The sequence below is a fragment of the Giraffa tippelskirchi genome, chromosome 7 (assembly GCF_054371585.1).
Source record: "Giraffa tippelskirchi isolate mGirTip1 chromosome 7, T2T-mGirTip1v1.2.pri, whole genome shotgun sequence".
In the NCBI taxonomy this organism is placed as follows: domain Eukaryota; kingdom Metazoa; phylum Chordata; class Mammalia; order Artiodactyla; family Giraffidae; genus Giraffa; species Giraffa tippelskirchi.
In genome coordinates this window covers 6,056,330-6,079,789 of record NC_137281.1, presented here as the reverse complement: position 1 = coordinate 6,079,789, position 23,460 = coordinate 6,056,330, and the positions used below count along the sequence as shown (strand labels likewise).

The following is a 23,460-nucleotide window of genomic DNA, read 5'->3' as shown; positions in this document are numbered from 1 at the left end:
TAAGGTGATGGGCTCTCTGTCACTCCCATCATTAGCTTTGTTGCATTAGACTCCTCTCCAGGCAGAGAAATTTTTGTTGGCCTTGAAGAGGCAAAGAGCCAGGATGTGAAATCCTGTAGACAGAGTCACACACGAGAACATCACCCCAGCCAACACCCTGTGAGTCTCAATGCTGGAAATGGCTGAGCCACATCAGAACTTCTGACTCACAGAAGTGGGTATTCTTTTAAGCTACTAAGTTTGAGGCTATTTGTCCCGCAGCAGGAGATAATTAACCCACTGAGAGGGAATCTGGAGCCCTTGAAGGTAGTGAGGCTCCCATTTCTGGGGAGAAGCTGGGCTACCATCCACCAAGGTGCCCAGTGTCATCTGGAGGTGGGTGGAGACTGGATGGTGTGAGCTCCATGGGACACCATCCCCTAAACCTCCAGTTCAACTCAGCTGCAGTTGGGTGGCGGGGCAGCTGCCAACTCACCTCGAATCTTGAGCCAGCCAGTTGCTCTCTGGGTATCACTGATGGTGTTCACCCTCACTGTGTAATTCCCCGTGTCATTTAACTGTGACCTCCCGATCCTCAGGGTACCTCTAATGGACACACTTTCCCGGCCGCTGTACATGGGGCCCTCCTGCCTGGAATGAGATGTGGCATTGTAGCTGATAATCAGATTTTCCTCAGTGTCATTTGCACCCCGGTGCCAGCTATATTCCTGAACATCTTCAGGGGCGTTCTTGATGACCAGTGAGCTTGAATATCTTTCCACTCCGATGAGTGAATCCGGGGCGATGTAGATTTGGCTGGAGGCCTGGTGGATCACGCAGGCCAGCAGACTGGCTGAGAAAGACAAAACAGAAAAAGACACACACACATACATACATGCACACAGGTTTACACCCACAGATCATGATCCACAGAGACCTTGGAAAATGGGTCAAGGGCTTCTAGCTCCTGAAGGACTTGGTGGTCTGTTCCCCCATTCTCCGTCACCGCAGTCCTTGCCCTGGTCCATTCTTTTATTGTCCTTTTCCAGGCTGGCCTCCTCCCTGAACTCCTGTCCATCCTCACAGGTCAGTTTTGTGGATCCTTATGAAGCCCCACTGGCGACCCTGCTCTCCCTCTGCTCACATTTCTTCCATGGCTCCCCAGTGCTCAGAATAAGTTCAAAGCCTTAGCATTGCTTGTGAGACACGTAGAGAGAACTGGTGTCTAGGATCCAACGTAGGCTCTTTTTGAGTCACATCTACTCTACTTTATCACTTTCTTTCATTCATCAAAAGACACAGCGTCCAGCCTGTGTGCCCCAGTCACACACACAGCTCTTCTTGATCCATCACACATACTCTTCCCCACTTCTAGCACCCTGATCCCTGCTCTCTCCTCCCCATATCTGTCTTCCTTGTTGACTCACTTCTGTGTCCCCAGCTCCCTGGAGATCAGGGTGGAACCCAGCAGGAGGGCTCAGAATGCTTATCTGGGGGGATTAAACTCCCCCAAGAGGATCTACACTGTCTTTGATTTACCATCTAGGTTCAGTGGCACAAACACCAATGTGGGTGTGCATCTGTTATCTCCTAAGTGGCGGGAGGAGCAGGTGTCTGCTGCTCTGGGAACCCTAAGCCTTGCCTCCATGGAGGAGGCAAAGACAGCTGAGACCACTGCTCCAGGGCTCCGGGTGTGGACCCTAGGGGTTTTGGAGGACAGTATATGTGGCCAACAGGGAAACACGAGAGTGGTTAGTATCAGGAGGAAGCAGAGTGTTTTGGGGGAAAGTGAGGGATTGGGAGGGGTCCTGCCAGAGAGGCAGTGGAGGGGATCAGGGCAGAGGAGGTGAGCTCTGAGGAAGTGATTGCTGGCATTGTTTGTTGGGGCTCGATTTCATCATGCCTTGTGATGGGTAGAGATGAATGCTATCTGTGTGTGTGTGTGTGTGTGTGTGTGTGTGTGTGTCTTGGGCAAGCCGTGCCCAGGTATGTGAGTTCATGAAAGTCCCGCTGAGGGTCTTTGGTCTCTCCCTTCTCCCCCATCTCCATCCTGCTAGCCCCACTCTCTTACCCACAAGGACCAGTTCCCTCCAGAGTCTGCACCTGGGTCTGGAAAGGTCCATGAGCCACTCTGGTCCTCTTGCTGGAGGTCTCTTTCCAGGGACCCAGCTGCCTCCTGTGCCCTTTTACAGACCTGTGTCCTCTCAGGCCCCAGGTGTGGTCTCCACCCACTTCCTGCTCAGGGATGGACTCTGAACTGCAAGGCGGGAGGGGCTGGGAAAGAGACACTCTGCTGAGTGGGCGATTATCTTTAGGACTTGATACCCACAAGGAAGGACCTTGGACCCATGGCGATTTAGAATGTCAATAATCATTAGGAGGAATTTTTGATGTCCCCAACTGACTTTTCCTGAAACTGAATCGAACTACCTGAGAACAAAAAGAGAATGAACAGCATCACTCATCACCTAGTTGTACAAGGGTTCAGTCACTACCAGCTGCAGTCTCCCACCAACAGTGAACCCTGAGAGGATTTGGGGATGAAAAAACAAGATGAAGTACTCTGTGATTTGGATAATCGGGCCCCTATATGCATGACTCAGGAAGAATTTCATGAATTCTTCTTCTGATGAATTTCATAAATTCTGACTGATGACTTCTGCGTCGGTCATATGCACAAAAAAGCACTAAAATCATTAACTTGGTATATCTGTTCTTTGTGATGAGCTGTGATCAGTTACCAAGATGTATGCTTGATGACACGTTTTCCCCAGCCCCCAAATGCAAATACACACTGGTCCTGTCTCCTCTCAATGCACAGGAAGTCTCCCTCCTACCAAGAGTGTCCCCACTCTGTGCCCCAAGTGGATCCCCAGCCCACCCCATGAAGGCAGCTGGGCCAGCAACAATACGAGTCATCACAGCGTCTTCTGTTATGGAGACTAACTGCAGGCCAGCTGTCTGGCTGCCCTTCCTGTCGCAGTAAAATAGGTGTAGAGTAGAAGTAGACAGGCTTCTCTGGTGGTTCAGAATGTAAAGAATGTACCTGCAATACAGGAGACCCAGGTTTGATCCCTGGGTTGGGAAGATCCCCTGGAGAAGGGAATGATAACCCACTCCAGTAGTCTTGCCTGGAGAATCCCATGGATTCCACGGTGTCGCAAAGAGTTGATGCGACTGAGCATGCACTCAGTTCCTTCTTTACACAAAAGCTAGATGTGCATGCATTCATAGTATTTCTTGTCTGAGAAGTAGGGATTAGGGTCCTCAGTTTAAATTGAGTGGACCGGGGTTGCGAGCAGTGAGGATAATTCTGAAGTCTAAAGCTTCAAACAGCCAGAGCTGGGATCTGAAGCCGGAACAGCTGTCTTCAGGGTGGCTGATGCCACTCTCAAGTTCTGCCTGTTTTGTCATGATGTCCCTGGGAGACCCTGAGACCAGCTTGGCTTCCCTCCCATGACCCCAAGACACTCACCGGTCACCGTCAGATAGACCGGTTTACTTTTCTTAATAATCTGTGAGAAGAGTTGGGTCCCACACTGCAGTGGTGAGTCATCGCTCCTGACCTTTGTGATGATGAGGGTCTTTGTGTCTGGAGAGATGGTCATGTGTTCAGAGCTGGACACCTGTGTGTAGCCTACAAACCACTGGACATTCGTGGCGTTGGCCTGGCAGATTGCAGCCACGGAGTCCACATTCCGTACTGCGTAGCTGGTGTTGACTGAGATGCCCGGGATTTCAAACTCTGGGTGAAGCAGGAAGGAGAAGATTAAGGGCTGGATCTGCCTCTCCAAGCTCTGCTCCTCTCCAAAGGGGCTTTCAGAGCATGCTGGGGAGAAGCCCAGGATTGTAAGATGGGATCTAAGATCTCAGGGCTGAGACGGACGGGGAAGCAGGGAGTGGGCATGAGGCAGTCGAGATGCTGGTGATCCCCTGAGCTTGTGGTCCCATAGGCCAAGCCATCCCTATAGCCATTCATTGCAATAATGGTGAGTTCTTCCCATAGCAAGTTGTCATATGGTTGTTTTTACAAAACTTGGATCCTCCATCCATGGAACCACGGGTCGTATGGACTGAGAGATGGTCATTGTTCTCCATAACAATTCCTCCTACCATCTGAGTCCCATTCCCTTTACAAATACTTCCTCCAACCTTACAACAGACCACACTGTCTCTGATTCTACTGACAAGAGGATCAGAGAGGGAAGACTAAGACGATTTGGTATATACAGAATCAGAGGTAAGCAAAAGTCTTTCAGTCTTCAAAATCCATGCCGTCCTGCCCTAGCCCTGTGGAGCCCCCTGGAGCTCAGTGGACTAGACAGAATTCCAAGATGACTCCACTATCTCCACTCCCTACTATAGCCCCTGTATAATCCCATCCCCTCAGTGCCGGTAGAACTTGTGACTTTCTTGTAGCCTATAGAAGATGGCGAAGGTGATGGGCCACCACTCCCATCATTGTGTGCCTCGAACGCTCAGTCACTGAATCGTGCCTGACTCTAGCCCACCAGGGTCCTCTGTCCATGGGGGCTTCCCAGGCAAGAATACTGGAGAAGGTTGCCATGCCCTCATCCAGGGGATGCTCCTGACCCAGGGATTGAAGAACCCACATCTCCTGAGTTTCCTGGATTGCAGGTGTATTCTTTACCCATTGTTATACAAGGATCCTTCTCAGCAGTCTAGACAGAGATACTGTTTTTGACCTTGAAGAGAAAAAGAGCCATGATGTGAAATTCTGTGGACAGAGTCAACCATAAGAACATAGCCCCTGCTGACACTTTGTGAGTCTCAGCACTGGAAATGGCTGAGCCATGCCCGGACTTCTGACTCACAGAAATGAGTGTTCTTTTAAGCTACTAAGCTTGAGGCTATTTGTCCTATTTGTCACGCAGCAGGAGATAACCAATACACTGAGAGGGAACCCAGAGCCCTTGAACATGGTGAGGGTCCCATCTCTGGGGAGAAGCTCGACTACCACCCACCAAGACTCCCAGTGTCATCTGAGGGCAGGTGGAGACTAGATGCTGTGAGCTCCAAGGAACACCACTCCAGCTCAGTGCCGTCGGGCAGTGGGCCGCTGCCCACTCACCTCGAATCTCGAGCCAGATAACTGCTCTCTGAGTGTTAGTGATGGCATGCACCCGCATGGTGTAGTTCTCCATGTCATTTAATTGGGATTCCTTGATCAGCAGGGCACCACTAAGGTACATGCTTTCCTGGCCACTGTACACGGGCTCCTTCTGCTGGGAATGAGATGTGGTGTTGTAGCTGATAATCAGATTTTCCTCAGTGTCATTTGCACCCCAGTGCCAGCTGTATTCCTGAACATCCTTAGGGGCGTTGTTGACATTCAGGAGGCTCCGGTAGCCCTTCAAACCTGTGAATGAGTCTGGGCTGATGTACGCTTGGCTGGAGGCCTGGGTGATCCCACAGGCCAGCAGCCTGGCTGAGGAAGACCAACAGAAAGAGACACACATACACAGGTTTATACCCACAGGCGATGACCCACAGAGACACTGGTGACCAGGCCGTGGGTTTCTAGCTCTGAATGACCCCCCCACCCTGTCTCCTTCTCTCCATCACCTCAGCCCCTGCCCTGGTCCACTCTTTTATCATCCTTTTCCAGGCTGGCCTCCTCCCTGGATACTCAGCCTCCAGTCCGTCCTCACAGGTCAGCTTTGTGGATCCTTATGAAGCCCCACAGGTGACCCTGCCTTCCCTCTGCTTCCATGGCTCCCCCGTGCTCTCACAGTCTTAGGGAGCAAACTGATCTCTAGGACCCAATGTAGGCTCTTTTTGAGTCACATCTACCCTACTTTACCACCTTCATTCATTCATTCATGTATTCATTCATTCATCTGAAGACACAGCATCCAGGCTGTGTGTCCCAGTCACACACACAGATCTCTCTTGACCAACTTCACTTTCTTCTGACTTGGGTTTTTGCACATGCTCTTCCCCATTTCTAGATCCTTGGCACCCTAGCTCTCTCCTCCCCATGTCCATCTTCCTTGTTGACTCAGGTCAGGGTGGAACCCAGCAGGAGGGCTCAGAATGGTTATCTGGGTGGATTAAACTCACCCAAGAGGATTTACACTGTCTTTGATTTACCATATGGGTTCAGTGGCACAAACACCAATGTGGGTGTGTATCTGTCATCTTGGCAGGTGTCTGCTGCTCTGGGAACCTCCTCCATGGAGGAGGCAAAGATAGCAAAGACCCCCTCCCCTAGAACTCCAGGTGTGAACCTTAGAGGTTTTGGGGGACAGTATACGTGGCAACCAGGGAAACAAGAGAGTGGTCAGTATCAGGAGGAAGCAGAGTGTTTTGGGGGTAAGTGAGGGATTGGGAGGGGTCCTGCCAGAGAGGCAGTGGAGGGGATCAGGGCAGAGGAGGTGAGCCCAGAGGAAGTGATTGCTGGGAGGTGTGCATTGGGGTTCAATTTCATCATGCTTTGTGGTGGGTAGAGATGAATGCTATCTGTGTGTGTGTGTGTGTGTGTGTGTGTGTGTGTGTGTGTGTTGGGCAAGCCATGCCCATGTGTGTGAGTTCATGAAAGTCCTGCTGAGGTCCTGGGTCACTCCCTTCTCCACCTGCCCCCTCACCATGCTAGCCCGACTCTCTTACCCACAGGACTAGTTTTCTCCCGAGTCTGCACCTGGGTCTGGAAAGGTCCATGAGTCACTCTAGTCCTCCTGCTGGAGGGATCTCTCCAGGGACCTGGCCACTTCCTGTGCCCTTTTACAGACCTGCGGTGTCTCAGGCCTTGAGCTGTGGTCTCCATCTCCTTCCTGCTCAGAGATGGACTCTGTACCACTCGGTGGGAGGGGCTGGGGAGGAGACACTCTTCTGAGTGGGCGATTATCTTTAGGACTTGATACCCACAAGGAAGGACCTTGGCCACCTGGCGATTTAGAATATCAGTGACCATTATGTGGAATTTTTGATATCCCAGCCTACTTTTCTTAAAACATAATTGGACCACCTGTGACCAAAAACAGAACAAACAGCATCACTCATCACCTAGTTGTACGGGGGTTTTCAGTCACTACCTGCTGCAGTCTCCCACGGACAGTGCACCCTGAGAGGAATTCAGGATGAGGTACTCTGTGCTTTGGATAATCAGGCCCCAAGAGGCATAGCTCAGGAAGAATTTCAATGATCCCAGACTTCAGCATCAGTCATACTCAAAAAAACCTCTACAATCATTAACTTGGTATATCTGTTCTTTGTGATGAGCGGTGATCAGTTACTAAGATGTATGCTAGATGACACATCTCTCCCAACCGCCAAATTCAAATACACACTGGCTCCTCCCCTTCTTCTTTGGAGCAGTTCCTCAGAGCTATCTCCCAGGCTACAGTCCTCAGGAGGACCCTGAATAAAACTTTTTAGATGCTCTGTGTTTTGCTTTAAGTGGATACCCTTCAATATAGTCAGCCTAACTTATCACCCCGGTTTCGCCAACTCATCAGTTAGTTCATATGCTTGTAAGTGAAGGCTTGCCAGTGACTTCACCATTGCATGAAAGCCACTAAGTGGGAAAAGCCTGAGAGGTCTCTAGGGTTACTGTGAGGAGGCCAGCCTGCTAACTTAATATGTGGTCAGGCTTGGGCAATCACCGGGCCACTTCTTCATGTGATTCCTAGGGTTTTTCCAAAGCCTGTTGATTCAACAAAATTCAGGCTTGAACACACAAATCTGATGAACCTGTTTATTGATAGGGCCCACATGGGGTCTCACTGATAAGATGGCTCATTTTGTCAACCTCACAAACAAAGGATAAATCACAGTGATCCTTGAGAATGACCAAATTGTCCAAATGGCATCCTGTTGTCTCACTGGTGCCTATCTTCTCAAAGCTGTGAGACCACCAGATTCCAGACCTCTGGCTACGTGACCATCCCTTCAGAGAATTTTTCATTGATGGGGTATAAGAAGGACTCCGTCAGAAAGGGAGGACGCTGGTTCTCCTTAAGGGCCAGTCACCCTCTTTTTTCCATCTAATAAATTTCCCTTTTCTTGCCTGACTGCCTGACTCGCTCTTTTTCTCTGCACTTGCCAAACATTTATGACTATCACAGTTAGCTTCAGGTTACTTTAAAGGATATTCTGATCTTCCTTCAGATGTTGATTCCAACCAGGTAGCTTTTAATTCTATGTTTGCTAATGGGCTGAACCGGGACCTCTCTTGGACCAGGACAGGGTGGTAAACTCTGTTGAAGATTTAGCTAATCTGGAAAAACAGCTCTCTCACTCTAGGGGAGCTCCCTAAAAGCCCGTGTTCTGCAACAAGAGAAGCCCCCTTGATGAGAAGCCAGTGCCCCACAGCTAGAGAAGCCCCCACTCACCACAACTAGAGAAAAGCCCACACAGCAGTGAAGACCCAGCACAGCCAAATAAATAAATAAGTAAAGTTAAAAAACACATAAAGACTTAAAAAATGCAAATGGATCTCTCAAAATCACTTTTCAGAATTAATATCCTATAGGTAAGAAGTCCTTCAGTGCTTCCCAGTTGGCACATTCGATCCCTCGGTTGGGAAGATCCCCAGCAGGAGGGCATGGCAACCCATTCCAGTATTCTTGCCTGGAGAATCCCTTGGACAGAGGAGCCTGGTGGGCTATGGCGCATAGAATCTCGGAGAGTTGGGCACAACTCAAGGACCTTGTACCAGCCCCTGCTAACACTGCCAACTTGGCACTGAGTATGAAAGTGTTTCTCAGATCTTCAAGGAATAAACAGAACTGCCAAACTTTGACACTGTTATTCCTAACACTCATATGTTGTGGGCATCCCTTCCACCATAAGTAAACTCTTTACTGCAATTGATTTATGAGTATAACCTTTAGTGGGCTTTCCTGGTGGCTCAGATAGAACTGGTTTCATTCAGAGCCCAGTTCCAGTTCACTGCAGGAGTTAAGGGGCTTCCCAGGTGGTGCTAGTGGTAAAAAAAAAACAAAAACCTGCCTGCTGATGCAGGAGATATAAGAGATACGAGTTCGATCCCTAGGTCAGGAAGATCCCCTGGAGGAGGAAAGGGCCACCCACTCCGGTTTCTTGACAGAAGAATCCCATGGACAGAGGAGCCTGGTGGGCCACAGTCCGTGGGGTCCCAAAGAGTCAGACATGACGGAAATTGGGCAGCAAGCACGCATGAAAGAACCTAAGAATTTAAAGCAATGAGACCCTCAGGAGGCCCTTTCCCCTTGGGAGGTGCCTACAGGTTTGGAATTCATTCCATCCTCCAGAGACTCACTCTCCTGTCCTTAAGCAGACCTGGAGCTGGGCTGATCTGTTCCATCCTGAATTCCCTATAACTTGGAGTCAGGAACCTGAGGTTTCCTACGTCATCAGACTCTGTATCAGAGACATCTGAAAATACTGGGGAACTGATTCCCTCCAGAAAGACCTACTAATACTGCTACCGAGTCCAAGCTCGCTCTGCTCACCACATGACAGGCCAGTGAATTGGAGACAAGGCTGTTGACGCAAGGGATACAGCTTTATTCAGAAAGCCCCTGGACCAAGAAGACGGCAGACTTAAGTGTAAAAATAACCTTCTTATTGGGGTCTAGATGCCTGGATCTTCTATAGATCAGAGACTGGGGCAGGGGGGAGGTGAGGAGACAAAGTAAAAAGGTCATTAATCTTGCAAATATCTCCTAGAATGGCAAGCCTCAGGCAGAGGATGTGTTAATTTCCTCCTTCCTGTAGCCATCCACAGGGGGACAGAGTCCTGAACAAGAGCTCTTTAGTTTTAACAGTTAGGTGAGGGACAGATTCTCTGAGGCAGGCCATTGTGTATGATCATAATAACAAAAATAACGAAAAATGAGTCAAAGAAACAGTCCCAACCTGGAATCAGAATTGGCTTTTCCCTGCAACAATACGGGATGTGGCTCCCCTTAGCCAGCCCCAGAGCTCACCTGGGGGCAGGTGACACCCAGGGAAGCTGTCTCATAGAGTCCTTAATCTCTTTCTGGAGCTCAGCTTTGTTCTTTTTTATTGGAAGAGCAAAATGTCACAGCCTCTCCCAGGGCAAATTTCTACCAGGTGCAGTCAGCATGTGTGCATGCTAAGTCATTACAATCGTGTCCGACTCTTTGCAACCCCATGGACTGTATAGCCCACCAGGCTCCTCTGTCCACAGGATTTTTTAGGCAAGGATACTGGAGTGGCTTGCCATGCCCTCCTCTAGGGGATCTTCCCAATCCAGGGATCAAATCTGGGTCTCCCGCATTGAGGACAGATTCTTTACTAATTGAGCCACGGACATTAATAAATTTCCACCCCTACCTATTTATTAGGCCTGGAAAGCACCAGGAATATTAACCTGGGCCCTTTGTGTGACTCCAAACAGGTGGAGCCCTAATAACTTCCAGCCACTGTCCTCCTAGACCTGCCTAGGCAAAGTCCCATCACCCCAAGTGCATGAGACTAGCAGGGGGAGCCGTGGAGTTGTGAAACTCGGCCACCCTGATCTTGGTCAACATGGCAACCCACTCCCGTATTCTTGCCTGGGAAATGCCATGGACAGAGAAGCCTGACGGGCTACAGTCCAAGGGGTCACACAGTTGGACACAACTGAAGTGACCGAGCCCGCAGGCAAGTGATGAAAAGTAGTAACTCTGATACATGCCCCAGAGCGCCTTGCTCCCTGGTACGCAGTGCGGTGTGGTTTAGTCACTAAGTTGTGTCCGACTCTTGCTGAAGGAGGAAACAGAACAGGCTCTGTCTTGAAAGCAGGCCTCCATCTTGGGCCAGACTGTGGACTTTGAGCTATATGCCCAGTATCTATGGAAAAGACATACCAACTGAAAAACCAGGCACCCAGAAGGAAGAGCCCCAGGGCTTTCCATCGCCTAAAAGCATATCCAAATTATCTGTGGAACTGAATAGAATCATACATTCTATTATGCTTATTGGGGAATGACCACAGGCCTATTGATAATTGTCCACTGTTAACTATCAATAACCTCAGATATGCAAATGACACCACCCTTATGGCAGAAAGTGAAGAAGAACTAAAGAGCCTCTTGATGAAAGTGAAAGAGGAGAGTGAAAAAGTTGGCTTAAAGCTCAACATTCAGAAAACTAAGATCATGGCATCTGGTCCCATCACTTCATGGCAGATAGATGAGGAAACAGTGGAAACAGTGGCTGACTTTATTTTGGGGGGCTCCAAAATCACAGCAGATGGCGACTGCAGCCATGAAATTAAAAGACGCTTACTCCTTGGAAGGAAAGTTATGACCAATATAGACAGCATATTAAAAAGCAGAGACATTACTTTGCCAACAAAGGTCCGTCTAGTCAAAGCTATGGTTTTTCCAGTGGTCATGTATGGATCTGAGAGTTGGACTATAAAGAAAGCTGAGTGTCGAAGAATTGATGGTTTTGAACTGTGGTGTTGGAGAAGACTCTTGAGAGTCCCTTGGACTGCAAGGAGACCCAACCAGTCCATCCTAAAAGAAATCAGTCCTGGGTGTTCATTGGAAGGACTGATGTTGAAGCTGAAACTCCAATACTTTGGCCACCTGATGCGAAGGGCTGACTCATTGGAAAAGACCCTGATGCTGGGAAAGATTGAGGGCAGGAGGAGAAGGGGATGACAGAGGATGAGATAGCTGGATGGCATCACCGACTCGATGGACATGGATTTGGGTGGACTCTGGGATTTGGTGATGGACAGGGAGGCCTGGTGTGCTGCGGTTCACAGGGTCGCAAAGAGTCGGACACGACTGAGAGACTGAACTGAACTGAACTACCTAGGCTTAAGGCATGTGAATCATGGGTTAACTTTGATTGTATCTTTCTTTTCCTTTCTTCAGACTAGTTTCAGGGAATTTGGGGAGGTGGGTTTGGGCACATACACTTAGGTATATAAGGTTTTCACAAAAGCTGGTCGGTGTCCTTGGCTAAGAGGAAACTCTGCCTTGGGCCCGGCGGTGTAATAAACTGCACTCCACTACCTGCATTGTCCTTCTGAGTGAATTTGTTTCTGGAATGCGTGGCCACAACATTGCGACCCCAGGGACTGTAGCCTGCCAGGCTCCTCTGTCCATGGGATTCTCCAGGCAAGAATACTGGAATGGGTTGCCATTTCCTTCTCCAGGGGATCTTCCTGACTCAGGAATTGAACCTGGATCTCCTGCATTGCAGGCAGATTCTTTACCTACTGAGCTATGAGGAAGCCCCTGGAATGCAGAGCAGGTTCCAAAGGACAGGATGCAGGGAGGCAGCCAGGAGAGGGGGCAGCAGGGCCCAGCTTCCCAAGTGCCTTGGGTTGTTCGTTGCCCTCTCTGGACTGCAGCATCTCTCTGAAAGATGGGTAAATGAGCACCATCTCCCAAGACTGCCAAGCTGCAATGAGAGGAGGTCTGAGGTTCCTCTTCTGCACACACACACACACACACACACACACACACACACACACTTCTGTCAGGACTTCCTCTTGCTCACAGGGCTATTGGTTCCTTGAAAGAGGGAACCTAGACATCAGACAATCCCAGAAAAGAGCTTGGCCCTTCCCATTCCCTCTACTGTGCGCACTTGATGAAAAGAATTGACTCCTTGGAAGAAGACCCTGATGCTGGGAAAGATTGAAGGCAAGAAGAGAAGGGGACGACAGAGGATGAGATGGTTGGATGGCATCACCGACTCAATGGACATGAGTTTGAGCAACCTCAAAGAGATGGTGAAGGGCAGGGAAGCCTGGCGTGCTGCAGTCCATGGGTGCAAAGGGTCGGACATGACTGAGTGACTAACAGTTTTACATTCACTTTAGGAGGCTAAAGCTTTCTTTTATAAATGAGAGGCAGGGGTCGTGGGGTGGTCGGTCTCTGGGAAAGGCCCTTAGGGTCTTACTCAATGTCAGCTCCACACCTGGAAGAACTGAGGACCTCTAGGTTCTAGACTAGGGTTTCTCAGTCCCAGCACTGTTGACTTTGGGGCTGGATGATTTCTGTCGCAGGAGTAGGGGCTGGGGGTGGATTATAGCATGTTAAGAAGCTTCTCTGGCCTCTGCCCACACCCATCAGATGCCAGTTTCAGCCAATATCCAAATGTCCCCTAGCGTTTTGGGGCAGGGGTAAGAACCACCGGTCTGCACAACAGGGTTATCCTCCCTGGCCAGGACAGCAGGACCCAGCCATCCAGACATCTACCACATCCCCCCCACTGCCACCCCCCGACCCCACATGTCTCTGAGGTCTGCAGACCCCCCTGGTGCACCCATGACAGGTCAGGAGGCGCCTCCACCAAGGTCCAGAGGTTAATAAGCCACATTCCTCATCACTGCTGCACCGCTGGATGGATGAGCCTGAGATGGGGTACAGGACAGGGGTCCCCTCCTTGTATGCTCCTCTCTGGGCAGGTCTCCGGGGTCTCTGGGCCCAGGGGTGTCCTGTCCGCTGTGTGTGGAGGGGGGACGAACTCCAGCTCTGAAGTTCCTCTTCTGTGAACAGAGTCTTGCTTCTCCCAGCTTCGCTCCGGTCTCCCCGCAGCCCTACCTCCCTCTCGCCTCCCCTTCTCTTTTCACACACAGGACGCACAGACACCCTCCGGCTCAGACATGCTGCCGCTGCTGCTGCCGCTGCTTTGGGCAGGTGAGTGGACAGCGGGGCGGGGGTGAGCAGGACGGGGGCTCGGCTGATCCTCTCTCCCCCGCAGGGTCCCTGGCTTATAATTCAAGATACCAGCTGGACGTGCAGCCGACTGTGTCGGTGCAGGAGGGCCTGTGTGTCCGCGTGCCCTGCTCTGTCTACTATCCCCGGGACTTCCACAGTGGTTCTACCCCTGTTCACGGCTTCTGGTTCCGGAAAGGGGCCTATATATTCATGGATGCCCCCGTGGCCACAAACAAATTAGATCGTGAAGTTCAGGAGGAGACCCAGGGCCGATTCCACCTCCTCGGGGACCCCGGGATCAACAGCTGCTCCCTGGAGATCAGAGACGCCAGGAAGAGCGACAGAGGTTCCTACTTTTTTCGTGTGGAAAGAGGAAGAAGGAAATGGAATTACATGTCTGAACAGCTCTTCTTGAATGTGACAGGTAAGCAGTGGATCTAGGAGAGGCCACAGTGGGGGACATGGGGATCGCAGGGCAGGGCTGGGGTGGGGGCCCCTCCTGGGAGGGCGCGGAGGGTAAAGCAGGTGGGGGCTCAGAGGGAGCGGCTGGACTGAAGCCTGAAGCTTCTCTGGGGGCCACATCTCAAAGCCTCCTCCGGATCCCCCGTCTCCCCCTCCTCTCACCAGCCCTCACCCACCAGCCCCACGTCCTCAGCCCGGGGACCCTGGAGTGCGGGCGCCCCGGGAACCTGACCTGCTCTGTGCCCTGGGCCTGTGAGCGGGCCACGCCCCCCATCTTCTCCTGGACGTCAGCTGCCCACAGCTCCCTGGGCCCCAGGACCCCCTTCTCGTCGGTGCTCACCCTCACCACACGGCCCCAGGACCACGGCACCAGGCTCACCTGTCAGGTGAAGTTCCCCAGAAGTGGGGTGATGGTGGAGCGGACCATCCTGCTCAATGTCACCTGTGAGTGAGGGGTGAGGACCCCAGGGGGCCTGAGGGTGTGCGGGCAGGGGGGCCAGGCTAGGGATGCGAGGTGCTCTTGTCCTGGAGGCCCAGCTGGGGAGGGGGCTGGAGGGACGTAAGGCCTGTCCCTCCCGGATTTTTGTGGTTTCTGGGTTTGTGTGTGTGGGGAGGGGATGTCTACACTTGTCTCACTCCATTCCCCTCCTCCTCCCCACTGAAGAGGGAAATGCTCTCTTCCTGTCCTAGGTGCTTCACAGAACCCAAGCAATATCTGCAGAAGGGATGGCACGGGTAGGAAGGAGCCCCTCCCCCATGGGGAATTGCCTGGAGTGGGGTCTCTGCCAGCTTGGCTCAGAGCTGTACTTTCCACATTCAAATGATGAGGTCTGAGTGGCATCGTGCATTGAGACAGAAGCCCCCATTAGGTCTCACCCCCAATATCCTCCAACTCTGGTCTTGCCAAGTGACCCAACACCTTCCTCCCCACCCATTCTAAACATGCTCTTTGCCCTTCACCAATCACTGAAGTCCTTGGCAGACAGTTTTTTAAATTAGACTTTAGTTTGAGGAACAGATTGAGACTAAATATGCTCTTTATCCTCCACCAATCACTGAAGTCCTCGGCGGGCATTTTTTTTTTTTTTATGAATTAGACTTTATTTTGAGGAACACATTGAGGTTCACAGCAGAAGTGATCAGAAGATAAAGAGACTTCCCCTGCCCTTCCGGCGCTTTCTTACACACACACAGCCTCTCCTTTACCAACATCCCCCCGCTCCTAGGGTACGTGTTACAGTGAACTTCCATTGACACATCCTTTTCAACCAAAGTCCATGACTGATGTTAGAGTTCACTCTTGGCATTGCACGCTTCGTGTGTGTGTGTGTGTGTGTGTGTGCGCGCGCTCAGTCATGTCTAGCACTTTGCCACCCCTGGACTGTAGTTGCCCAGGTCCTTCTGGCCATAGAATTTTCCAGGCGAGGATACTGGAGTGGGTTGCCATATCCTACTCCAGGGGATCTTCCTGATCCAGGGACGGAACCTGTGTCTGTTGCATCTTCTGCATGGGTAGGTGGATTCTTTACCATTGTGCCACTTGGGGTACATTTCATGGGTTTGGACAAAGATGTAATGACATGTATCCACCATTAAAGTGTCACCCAGAGTGGTTTCACTGCCCCTAATGTCACTTTGAGGCATGTTTTGTGGCCCCAAAAATGGGGCTGTCAGCACCACCCACCCCCAGACCTCACCCTGACCCCTCTCTGGAGCCCAGCGCTCCCCTCGTTGCTCCAGTCCCACGGGTCATGACAACTGGACAGTGAGCCCCATCAGCAGTCTCTCAGCAGTGCCCATCCAATCAATCACAAGAAATGTCCAGATGTACATACCTCATCTTGAGTGTTGGGGTCCCAGGAGGCTTGGCCAGGCAGGGCCAGGAGCACCATCTGGGTCTGCTATGAAGGTCTGAGAAGGTTCCTTCTTCCACTTCCTTCTGGAGGCTCAAAACACCATCGTGAATTCTGAGTGACAGTGCCAACAGAGGCCAGGAGAGCAGATTTAGACACCCTCCCTGGAAGGAAGGAGGGGCAAGGCCTTTCAGCATCCCCCAAAGGCTCGCTGTCTGTCTGTCTGTCTGGAATGTCCACGGGGCTCAGAGCTTCATGGTTCTACTGTGGCCGGGTCTGGGGTCTGTTACGTAGAGACCTTGAGTAGAGAAGTAGCTGACTCCAAGGAGAGCTGAAGTTTGTTGGAAGAGTGAGGACTGGAGAGGCAGTGCTGCTTAGACTGTGCCCTTCTGCAGAAGGCTGAGGTTCTGAGAGGGGAGGGGGAACCGAGGGGCTGGACCCTGCACGGGGGGCGGGGGGATACCCCTCTGTGTGCTGAGGAGAGGAGTCACGGTTGGAATCCTCTCCAAGTGTCTCTCTCGCCTGCAGGGGAATCAAGGACCGGGGCAGGAGTGACCAAGGGGGCCATCGCGGGAGCTGGTGTCACCATGCTGCTTCTTCTCTGCTTCGGCCTCATCTTCTTTGTGTGAGCTGGGCTGGGTGTGGGCCAGTGGAGGAGAAGAGGGGCCTGGAGGGATTTCGAGGACCCAGAGCAAGGGCGGGGTTGCAGGGGTAATGAGAATCCAGCTAGTAGCCACCTAGCCAGACATGACAGTGCTCCCAGCCCTGGTCCTAGACATTCAGGACCCAGTGGGCTGGGGGTGGAATGCCTTGTTCCAGTTTTGTGATAAAGGCTCCTGGACTTACTCTACTCTTTTGAAATTTTTATTGGAGTATAGTTGGTTTATAATGCTGTGTTAATTTCAGGTATACATCAAAGTGAATCCATTATGCATATACCTATATCCACTCTTTTTCAGATCCTTTTCCCATATAAATCATTGCAGAGCATCGAGTAGAGTTCCCTGTGCTGTACAGTAGGTTCTTATGACTTATCTATCTTATGCATCATGCTCCTGCTCAGTCTCTAAGTTATGTCCGACTCCTTGGGACCCCGTGGACTGCAGCCCACCAGGCTCCTCTGTCCATGGGATTCTCCAGGCAAGAACACTGGAGTGGGTTATGCATTTCCTTCCCCAGGGGATCTTCCCAACCCAAGGATCAAACCTGCATCTCCTGCATTGGCAGGCAGAGTCTTTACCACTGAGCCACCAGAAAAGCCCATTTTATGCATAGAAGTGTGTATATGTCAATCCCAATCTCACAATTTATCCCTCCCCCTGTTTTCTGCCCTGGTAGCCATTAGTTTGCTTTCTACATCTGTGACTCTATTTCTGTTTTGTGAATAAGTCCATTTGTACCATTTTTTTTAGATTTCACATTTAAGTGATATCATATATTTGTCTTTCTCTGTCTGACTTCAGGCTTCGCTAGTGGCTCAGATGGTAAATAATCTGCCTGCAATGCAGGAGACCTGGATTCGATTCCTGGGTCAGGAAGGTCCACTGGAGAAGGAAATGGCAACCCACTCCAATATTCTTTCCTGGAGAATTCCATGGACAAAGTAGCCTAGTGAGTTACAATCCAAGGGGTTGCAAAGAGTTGGACATGAATGAGCAACCAATAATTGTCTGACTTACCTCACTTAGTGTGATAATCTTTAGGTCCATCCATGTTGCTGCAGAATGGCATTTCATTCTTTTTTATGGCCAGTAATATTCCATTATAGGGCTTCCCAGGTGGTGTTAGTGGTAAAGAACCCACCTTCAATGCAGAAGACATAAGATTAATTCAGTTCAGTCGCTCAGTCATGTCCGACTCTTTGTGACTCCATGGGCCACAGCACGCCAGGCTTCCCTGTCCATCACCAACTCCCGGAGTTTACTCAAGCTCGTGTCCATCGAGTTGGTGATGCCATCCAAAAATCTCACCCTCTGTTGTCCCCTTAACCTCCTGCCCTCAATCTTTCCCAGCATCAGGGTCTTTTCAAATGAGTCAGCTCTTCGCATCAGGTGGCCAAAGGATTGGAGTTTCAGCTTCAACATCAGTCCTTCCAATGAACACTCAGGACTGATCTCCTTTAGGATGGACTGGTTGGGTCTCCTTGCAGTCCAAGGGACTCTCAAGAGTCTTCTCCAACACCACAGTTCAAAAGCATCAATTCTTCAGCGCTCAGCTTTCTCTATAGTCCAACTCTCACATCCATTCATGACTACCGGAAAAACCATTGCCTTGACTAGATGGACCTTTGTTGGCAAAGTAATGTCTCGGCTTACTTTGTGTAAGATACATGGATTCAATCCCTGGGTCAGGAAGATCCCCTGGAGGAGGGCACAGCAACCCACTCCAGTATTCTTGCCTGGAGAATCCCACGGAAGAAGAGCCGGGTGGGCTACAGTCCATAGGGTCGCAAACAGTTGGACAGGACTGAAATGACTTAGCATACATGCATTCAATATTCCATAGTATACAGGCACCACATCTCCTTTATCCATTCCTCTCTCAAGGCACATTTAGGTTGCTTCCGTGTCCTGGCTATTTTAAATAGTGCTGCAATGAACATTGGGATGCATGTATCTTTTTGAATTGTGGTTTTCTTTGGATATATTGGTCTGGCCCTACAGTTGACCTGCATTAATCACTCACTCCAGCCTCAAAAGAGTGACCCTGTGTCACAGGCCCTCTGTCTCATCAGAGTGAAGACCTACAGGAAGAAGGTAGCCAAGACCGCAGTGGACATGGAGGACATCTACTCTGCCGCAGAGCCAGCTTCCCTGGTGAGTGACATGGGTACCCTGGCAATGCAGCCTGCCCTGTGTATCCCCCCAGTGTGTGGGGTGGCCCATAGCCATGCTCCTTTCAGCATGCCCAGAAATGAGCTCTTCCTCTTCCCCTTCTTGCTTGTTTGAAAAGGTAGGATTCATTATTATTCAAATATGTGAGGCTGACAGATCAGGAGATGATTGCCATGGAAAAGACAGTTATTAAAGTTCCCAAGAGGAGGGTTCATGCCACACCACACAATCACACCATTGTTTTATTGTTTGAGGGGCAGGTCTTGGGCTTCTTTTGCACGGTTTTGTTGCTAAGCAAGCCTGCTTGGTTTCGTGGCTAAGCAAGAGAAGGGAATGGCAAACCACTTCAGTATTCTTGCCTTGAGAACCCCATGAATAGTATGAAAAGGCAAAAAGATAGGACACTGAAAGATGAACTCCCCAGGTCAGTAGGTGCCCGATATGCTACTGGAAATCAGTGGAGAAATAACTCCAGAAAGAATGAAGAGACGGAGCCAAAGCAAAAACAACACCCAGTTGTGGATGTGACTGCTGATGGAAGCAAGGTCCGATGTTGTAAAGAGCAATATTGCATAGGAACCTGGAATGTTAGATCCACGAATCAAGGCAAATTGGAAGTGGTCAAACAGGAGATGGCAAGAGTGAATGTGGACATTTCAGGAATCAGTGAACTAAAATGGACTGCTGCTGCTGCTACTGCTGAGTCGCTTCAGTTGTGTCCGACTCTGTGCGACCCCATAGACGGAAGCCCACCAGGCTCTGCCGTCCCTGAGATTTTCCAGGCAAGAACACTGGTGTGGTTGCCATTTCCTTCTCCAATGCATGAAAGCAAAAAGTGAAGGGGAAGTCGCTCAGTCATGTCCGACTCTTAGCGACCCCATTGACTGCAGCCCATTAGGCTCCTCTGTCCATGGGATTCTCCAGGGAATAGTACTGGAGTGGGGGGCCATTGCCTTCTCCAAAAATGGACTTGAATGGGTGAATTTAACTCAGATGACTATCTACTACTGTGGGCAAGAATCCCTTAGAAGAAATGGAGTAGCCATAATAGTCAACAAAAGAGTCCGAAATGCAGTACTTGGATGCAATCTCAGAAACGACAGAATGATCTCTGTTCATTTCCAAGGCAAACCATTTAATGTCATGGTAACACAAGTCTATGCCCCAACCAGTAATGCTGAAGAAGCTGAAGTTGAACGGTTCTATGAAGACCTACAAGACCTTATAGAACTAACACCCAAAAAAGATGTCCTTTTCATTATAGGGGACTAGAATGCAAAAGTAGGAAGTCAAGAAATACTTGGAGTAACAGGCAAATTTGGTCTTGGAGTACAGAATGAAGCAGGGCAAAGGCTAATAGAGTTTTGCCAAGAGAATGCATTGGTCATAGCAAAAACCCTCTTCCAACAACACAAGAGAAGAGTCTACACATGGACATCACCAGATGGTCAATACTGAAATCAGATTGATTATATTCTTTGCAGCCAAAAATGGAGAAGTTCTATACAGTCAGCAAAAACAAGACCAGTAGCTGACTGTGGCACAGACCATGAACATCTTATTGCCAAATTCAGACTCAAATTGAAGAAAGTAGGAAAAATCACTAGACCATTCAGGTATGACCTAAATCAAATCCCTTATGATTATACAGTGGAAGAGACAAATAGATTCAAGGGATTAGATTTGATAGACAGAGTGCCTGAAGAACTATGGATGGAGGTTCCTAACATTGTACAGGAGGCAGGGATCAACACCATCCCCAAGGAAAAGAAATGCAAAAAGGCAAAATGGTTGTCTGAGGAAGCGTTACAAATAGCTGCGAATAGAAGAGAAGTGAAAGGCAAAGGAGAAAAGGAAACATACACCCATTTGAATGCAGAGTTCCAAAGAATAGCAAGGAGAGATAAGAAAGCCTTCCTCAGTGATCAGTGCAAAGAAATAGAGGAAAACAATAGAATGGGAAAGTCTAAAGTTCTCTTCAAGAAAATTATGACATACCAAGGGAACATTTCATGCAAAGATGGGCACAATAAAGAACAGAAATGGTATAGACCTAACAGAAGCAGAAGATATTAAGAAGAGGTGTCAAGAATACACAGAAGAACTGTACAAAAAAGATCTTCACGACCCAGATAATCACGATGATGCGATCACCAACCTAGAGCCAGACATACTGGAATGTGAAGTCAAGTGGGCCTTAGGAAGCCTCACTACGAACAAAGCTAGTGGAGGTGATGGAATTCCAGTTGAGCTATTTCAAATCTTAAAAGATGATGCTGTGAAAGTGCTGTACTCAATATGCCAGCAAATTTGGAAAACCCAGCAGTGGCTATGGGACTGGAAAAAGTCAGTTTTCATTCCAATCTCAAAGAAAGGCAATGCCAAAGAATGTTCAAACTACTGCACAATTGCACTCATCTCACACACTAGCAAAGTAATGCTCAAAATTCTCCAAGCCAGGCTTCAACAGTACGTGAACTATGAACTTCAGATGTTCAAGGTGGACTTAGAAAAGGCAGAGGAACCAGAGATCAAATTGCCAATATCCATTGGATCATTGAAAAAGCAAGAGAATTCCAGAAAAACATCTACTTCTGCTTTATTGACTATGCCAAAGCCTTTGACTGTGTGGACAACATCAAACTCTGGAAAATTCTTAAAGGGATGGGAATACCAGACCTGCCTCTTGAGAAATCTGTATGCAGGTCAGGAAGCAACAGTCCAGACAGCATATGTCTGGACATGGAACAACAGACTGGTTCCAAGTAGGAAAAGGAGTACATCAAGGTTGTATATTGTCACCTTACTTATTTAACTTATATGCAGAGTACATCATGAGAAACACCGGGTTGGATGAAGCACAAGCTGGAATCAAGATTGTTGGGAGAAATATCAATAACCTCAGATACGCAGCCTCAGATATGCAGATGATACCACCCTTATGGCAGAAAGCAAAGAAGAACTAAAGAGCCTCTTGATGAATGTGAAAGAGGAGAGTGAAAAAGTTGCCTTAAAACTCAACATTCAGAAAACTAAGATCATGGCATCTGGTCCCATCACTTTATGGCAAATAAATGGGGAAACAGTGGAAACAGTGGCTGACTTTATTTTGGGGGGCTCCAAAATCACTGCAGATGGTGACTGCAGCCATGAAATGAAAAGATGCTTCCTCCTTGGAAGAAAAGTTATGACTAACCTAGACAGAATATTAAAAGCAGAGACATTACTTTGCCAACAAAGGTCCGTCTAGTCAAAGCTATGGTTTTTCCAGTGGTCATGTATGGATGTGAGAGTTGGACGATAGAGAAAGCTGAGTGCCGAAGAATTGATGGTTTTGAACTGTGGTGTTGGAGAAGACTCTTGAGAGTCCCTTGGACTGCAAGGAGATTCAACCAGTGTATCCTAAAGGAAATCAGTCCTGAATATTCATGGGAAAGACTGATGCTGAAGCTGAAACTCCAATCCTTTGGCCACCTGGTACAAAGAACTGACTCATTTGAGAAGTCCTTGATGCTGGGAAAGATTGAGGGCAGAAGGAGAAGGGGACAACAGAGGATGAGATAGTTGGATGGCATCACCAACTCAATGGACATGAGTTTGAGTAAGCTCTGGGAGTTAGTGATGGACAGGGAGGCCTGGCGTGCTGCAGTCCATGGGGTCGCAAAGAGTCGGACATGACTGAGTGACTGAACTGAACTGAAATCTGTTTTCTCGAGTAGTCATTAACTTACAGGGGTCTCCCATATTTTTCTACTTACAATCCCTTAGTGGGATTAACTGTTTAATCACCTATTCTGTCCCTCATTTTGTCTCTATCATTGGGAAGTAGCTACTTTCTTTAGAGTTTCCCTGTAGCATAATAATATTTTCTACATAGGGCTCCCCAGGTGGCTCAGTGGTAAAGAATCTGCCTACAGTGGAGGAGAGGCAGATGTAGATTCAATCCCTGAGCCAGTAACATAATATTATTTTCTACATAGGTCTATGTGAGTGTTCTGTAGAGTTGGAAAACAACCTGTAGCCTTATATCTGTTGGATGACTGAATAAACAGAACCTTGAGAAATGTTTAATAACAGAATGGAAGAATGAATAAATGCTTGTCCCAGAGTCAAATTCACTTTATGGGCCCTCTCTGCCTTCTCATCCTGAAACTACCTTGATGTGACCCCTTTCTTTGCTCTCCACACAGGGTCACCAGCAAGCATCCAAGTCAGAGGAGTCTCCTGACCCTACAAGTTACGCAGGGGCCAACGCCTCTTTGGAGTTGGAGCAGGAGTTGCATTATTCCTCCATCATCTTCCGTGGGGAGAAGCCTCAGAAGAGCCCTCACTCGGAATACGCAGAGATCAGAACCAAGTGAGGCCCCGAAGGCCGTATGAGCCTCAGCGTCGGGACGTCCACATCCTCTGCAGCAAGGAGGACCCACAGGCTAATTCTTGGAGACCTAACATTCCCATCAGCAGTGGGTTCATGAACTACTGCCTGAAAGTTTCCTGCTGTATGTCTTAGGCTTTGCAATCACAGAGCCCTAGGATCACATCCATGCTCTTTCATCTATTAAGAAAGTATAATCTTGTGACCCACCTACCCTGACCCCCATCGACCATGCCTTGGTTTCCTGCTTTGGTGAAACAGACATGAGAAGTCCAGCCTCACAAGGCTGTTGTGAGGATTAAATGGAAGTACGAAATATGCAA

General features: G+C 49.3%; 2 protein-coding genes across 6 annotated transcripts in view; one reads left to right on the top strand and one right to left on the bottom strand.

Annotated features, from left to right (window-relative positions):
• Positions 1-6,913, bottom strand: part of CEACAM18 (CEA cell adhesion molecule 18) — a 13,007-nt gene extending 6,094 nt beyond the window's left edge. Inside the window, exons 1-4 of the mRNA XM_081506114.1 lie at positions 6,868-6,913; positions 5,072-5,428; positions 3,455-3,724; positions 476-832 (exon numbers count right to left, since the gene is read on the bottom strand). Coding sequence (XP_081362240.1) covers positions 476-832; positions 3,455-3,724; positions 5,072-5,428; positions 6,868-6,913 — 1,030 coding nt within the window. The remainder of the gene's footprint in view (positions 1-475; positions 833-3,454; positions 3,725-5,071; positions 5,429-6,867) is intronic.
• LOC145515137 (myeloid cell surface antigen CD33-like) lies at positions 3,594-23,460 on the top strand. 5 transcript variants are annotated; one of them, XM_081514825.1, is made up of 8 exons: positions 3,594-4,219; positions 13,532-13,592; positions 13,657-14,037; positions 14,241-14,519; positions 14,766-14,810; positions 16,457-16,553; positions 18,663-18,744; positions 22,953-23,460. In XM_081514825.1, the coding sequence occupies exons 2-8, from the start codon at positions 13,559-13,561 to the stop codon at positions 23,121-23,123; spliced, it is 1,089 nt and encodes a 362-aa protein (XP_081370951.1). In that variant the 5' UTR covers positions 3,594-4,219; positions 13,532-13,558; the 3' UTR covers positions 23,124-23,460. The 5 variants fall into 5 exon arrangements, 4 of the variants coding, with proteins under 4 accessions (XP_081370951.1, XP_081370952.1, XP_081370949.1 ...); XR_014060709.1 differs by having other exon boundaries at positions 3,614-4,219; positions 18,619-18,744; XM_081514823.1 differs by lacking the exon at positions 3,594-4,219 and adding an exon at positions 16,888-16,944 and having other exon boundaries at positions 13,530-13,592.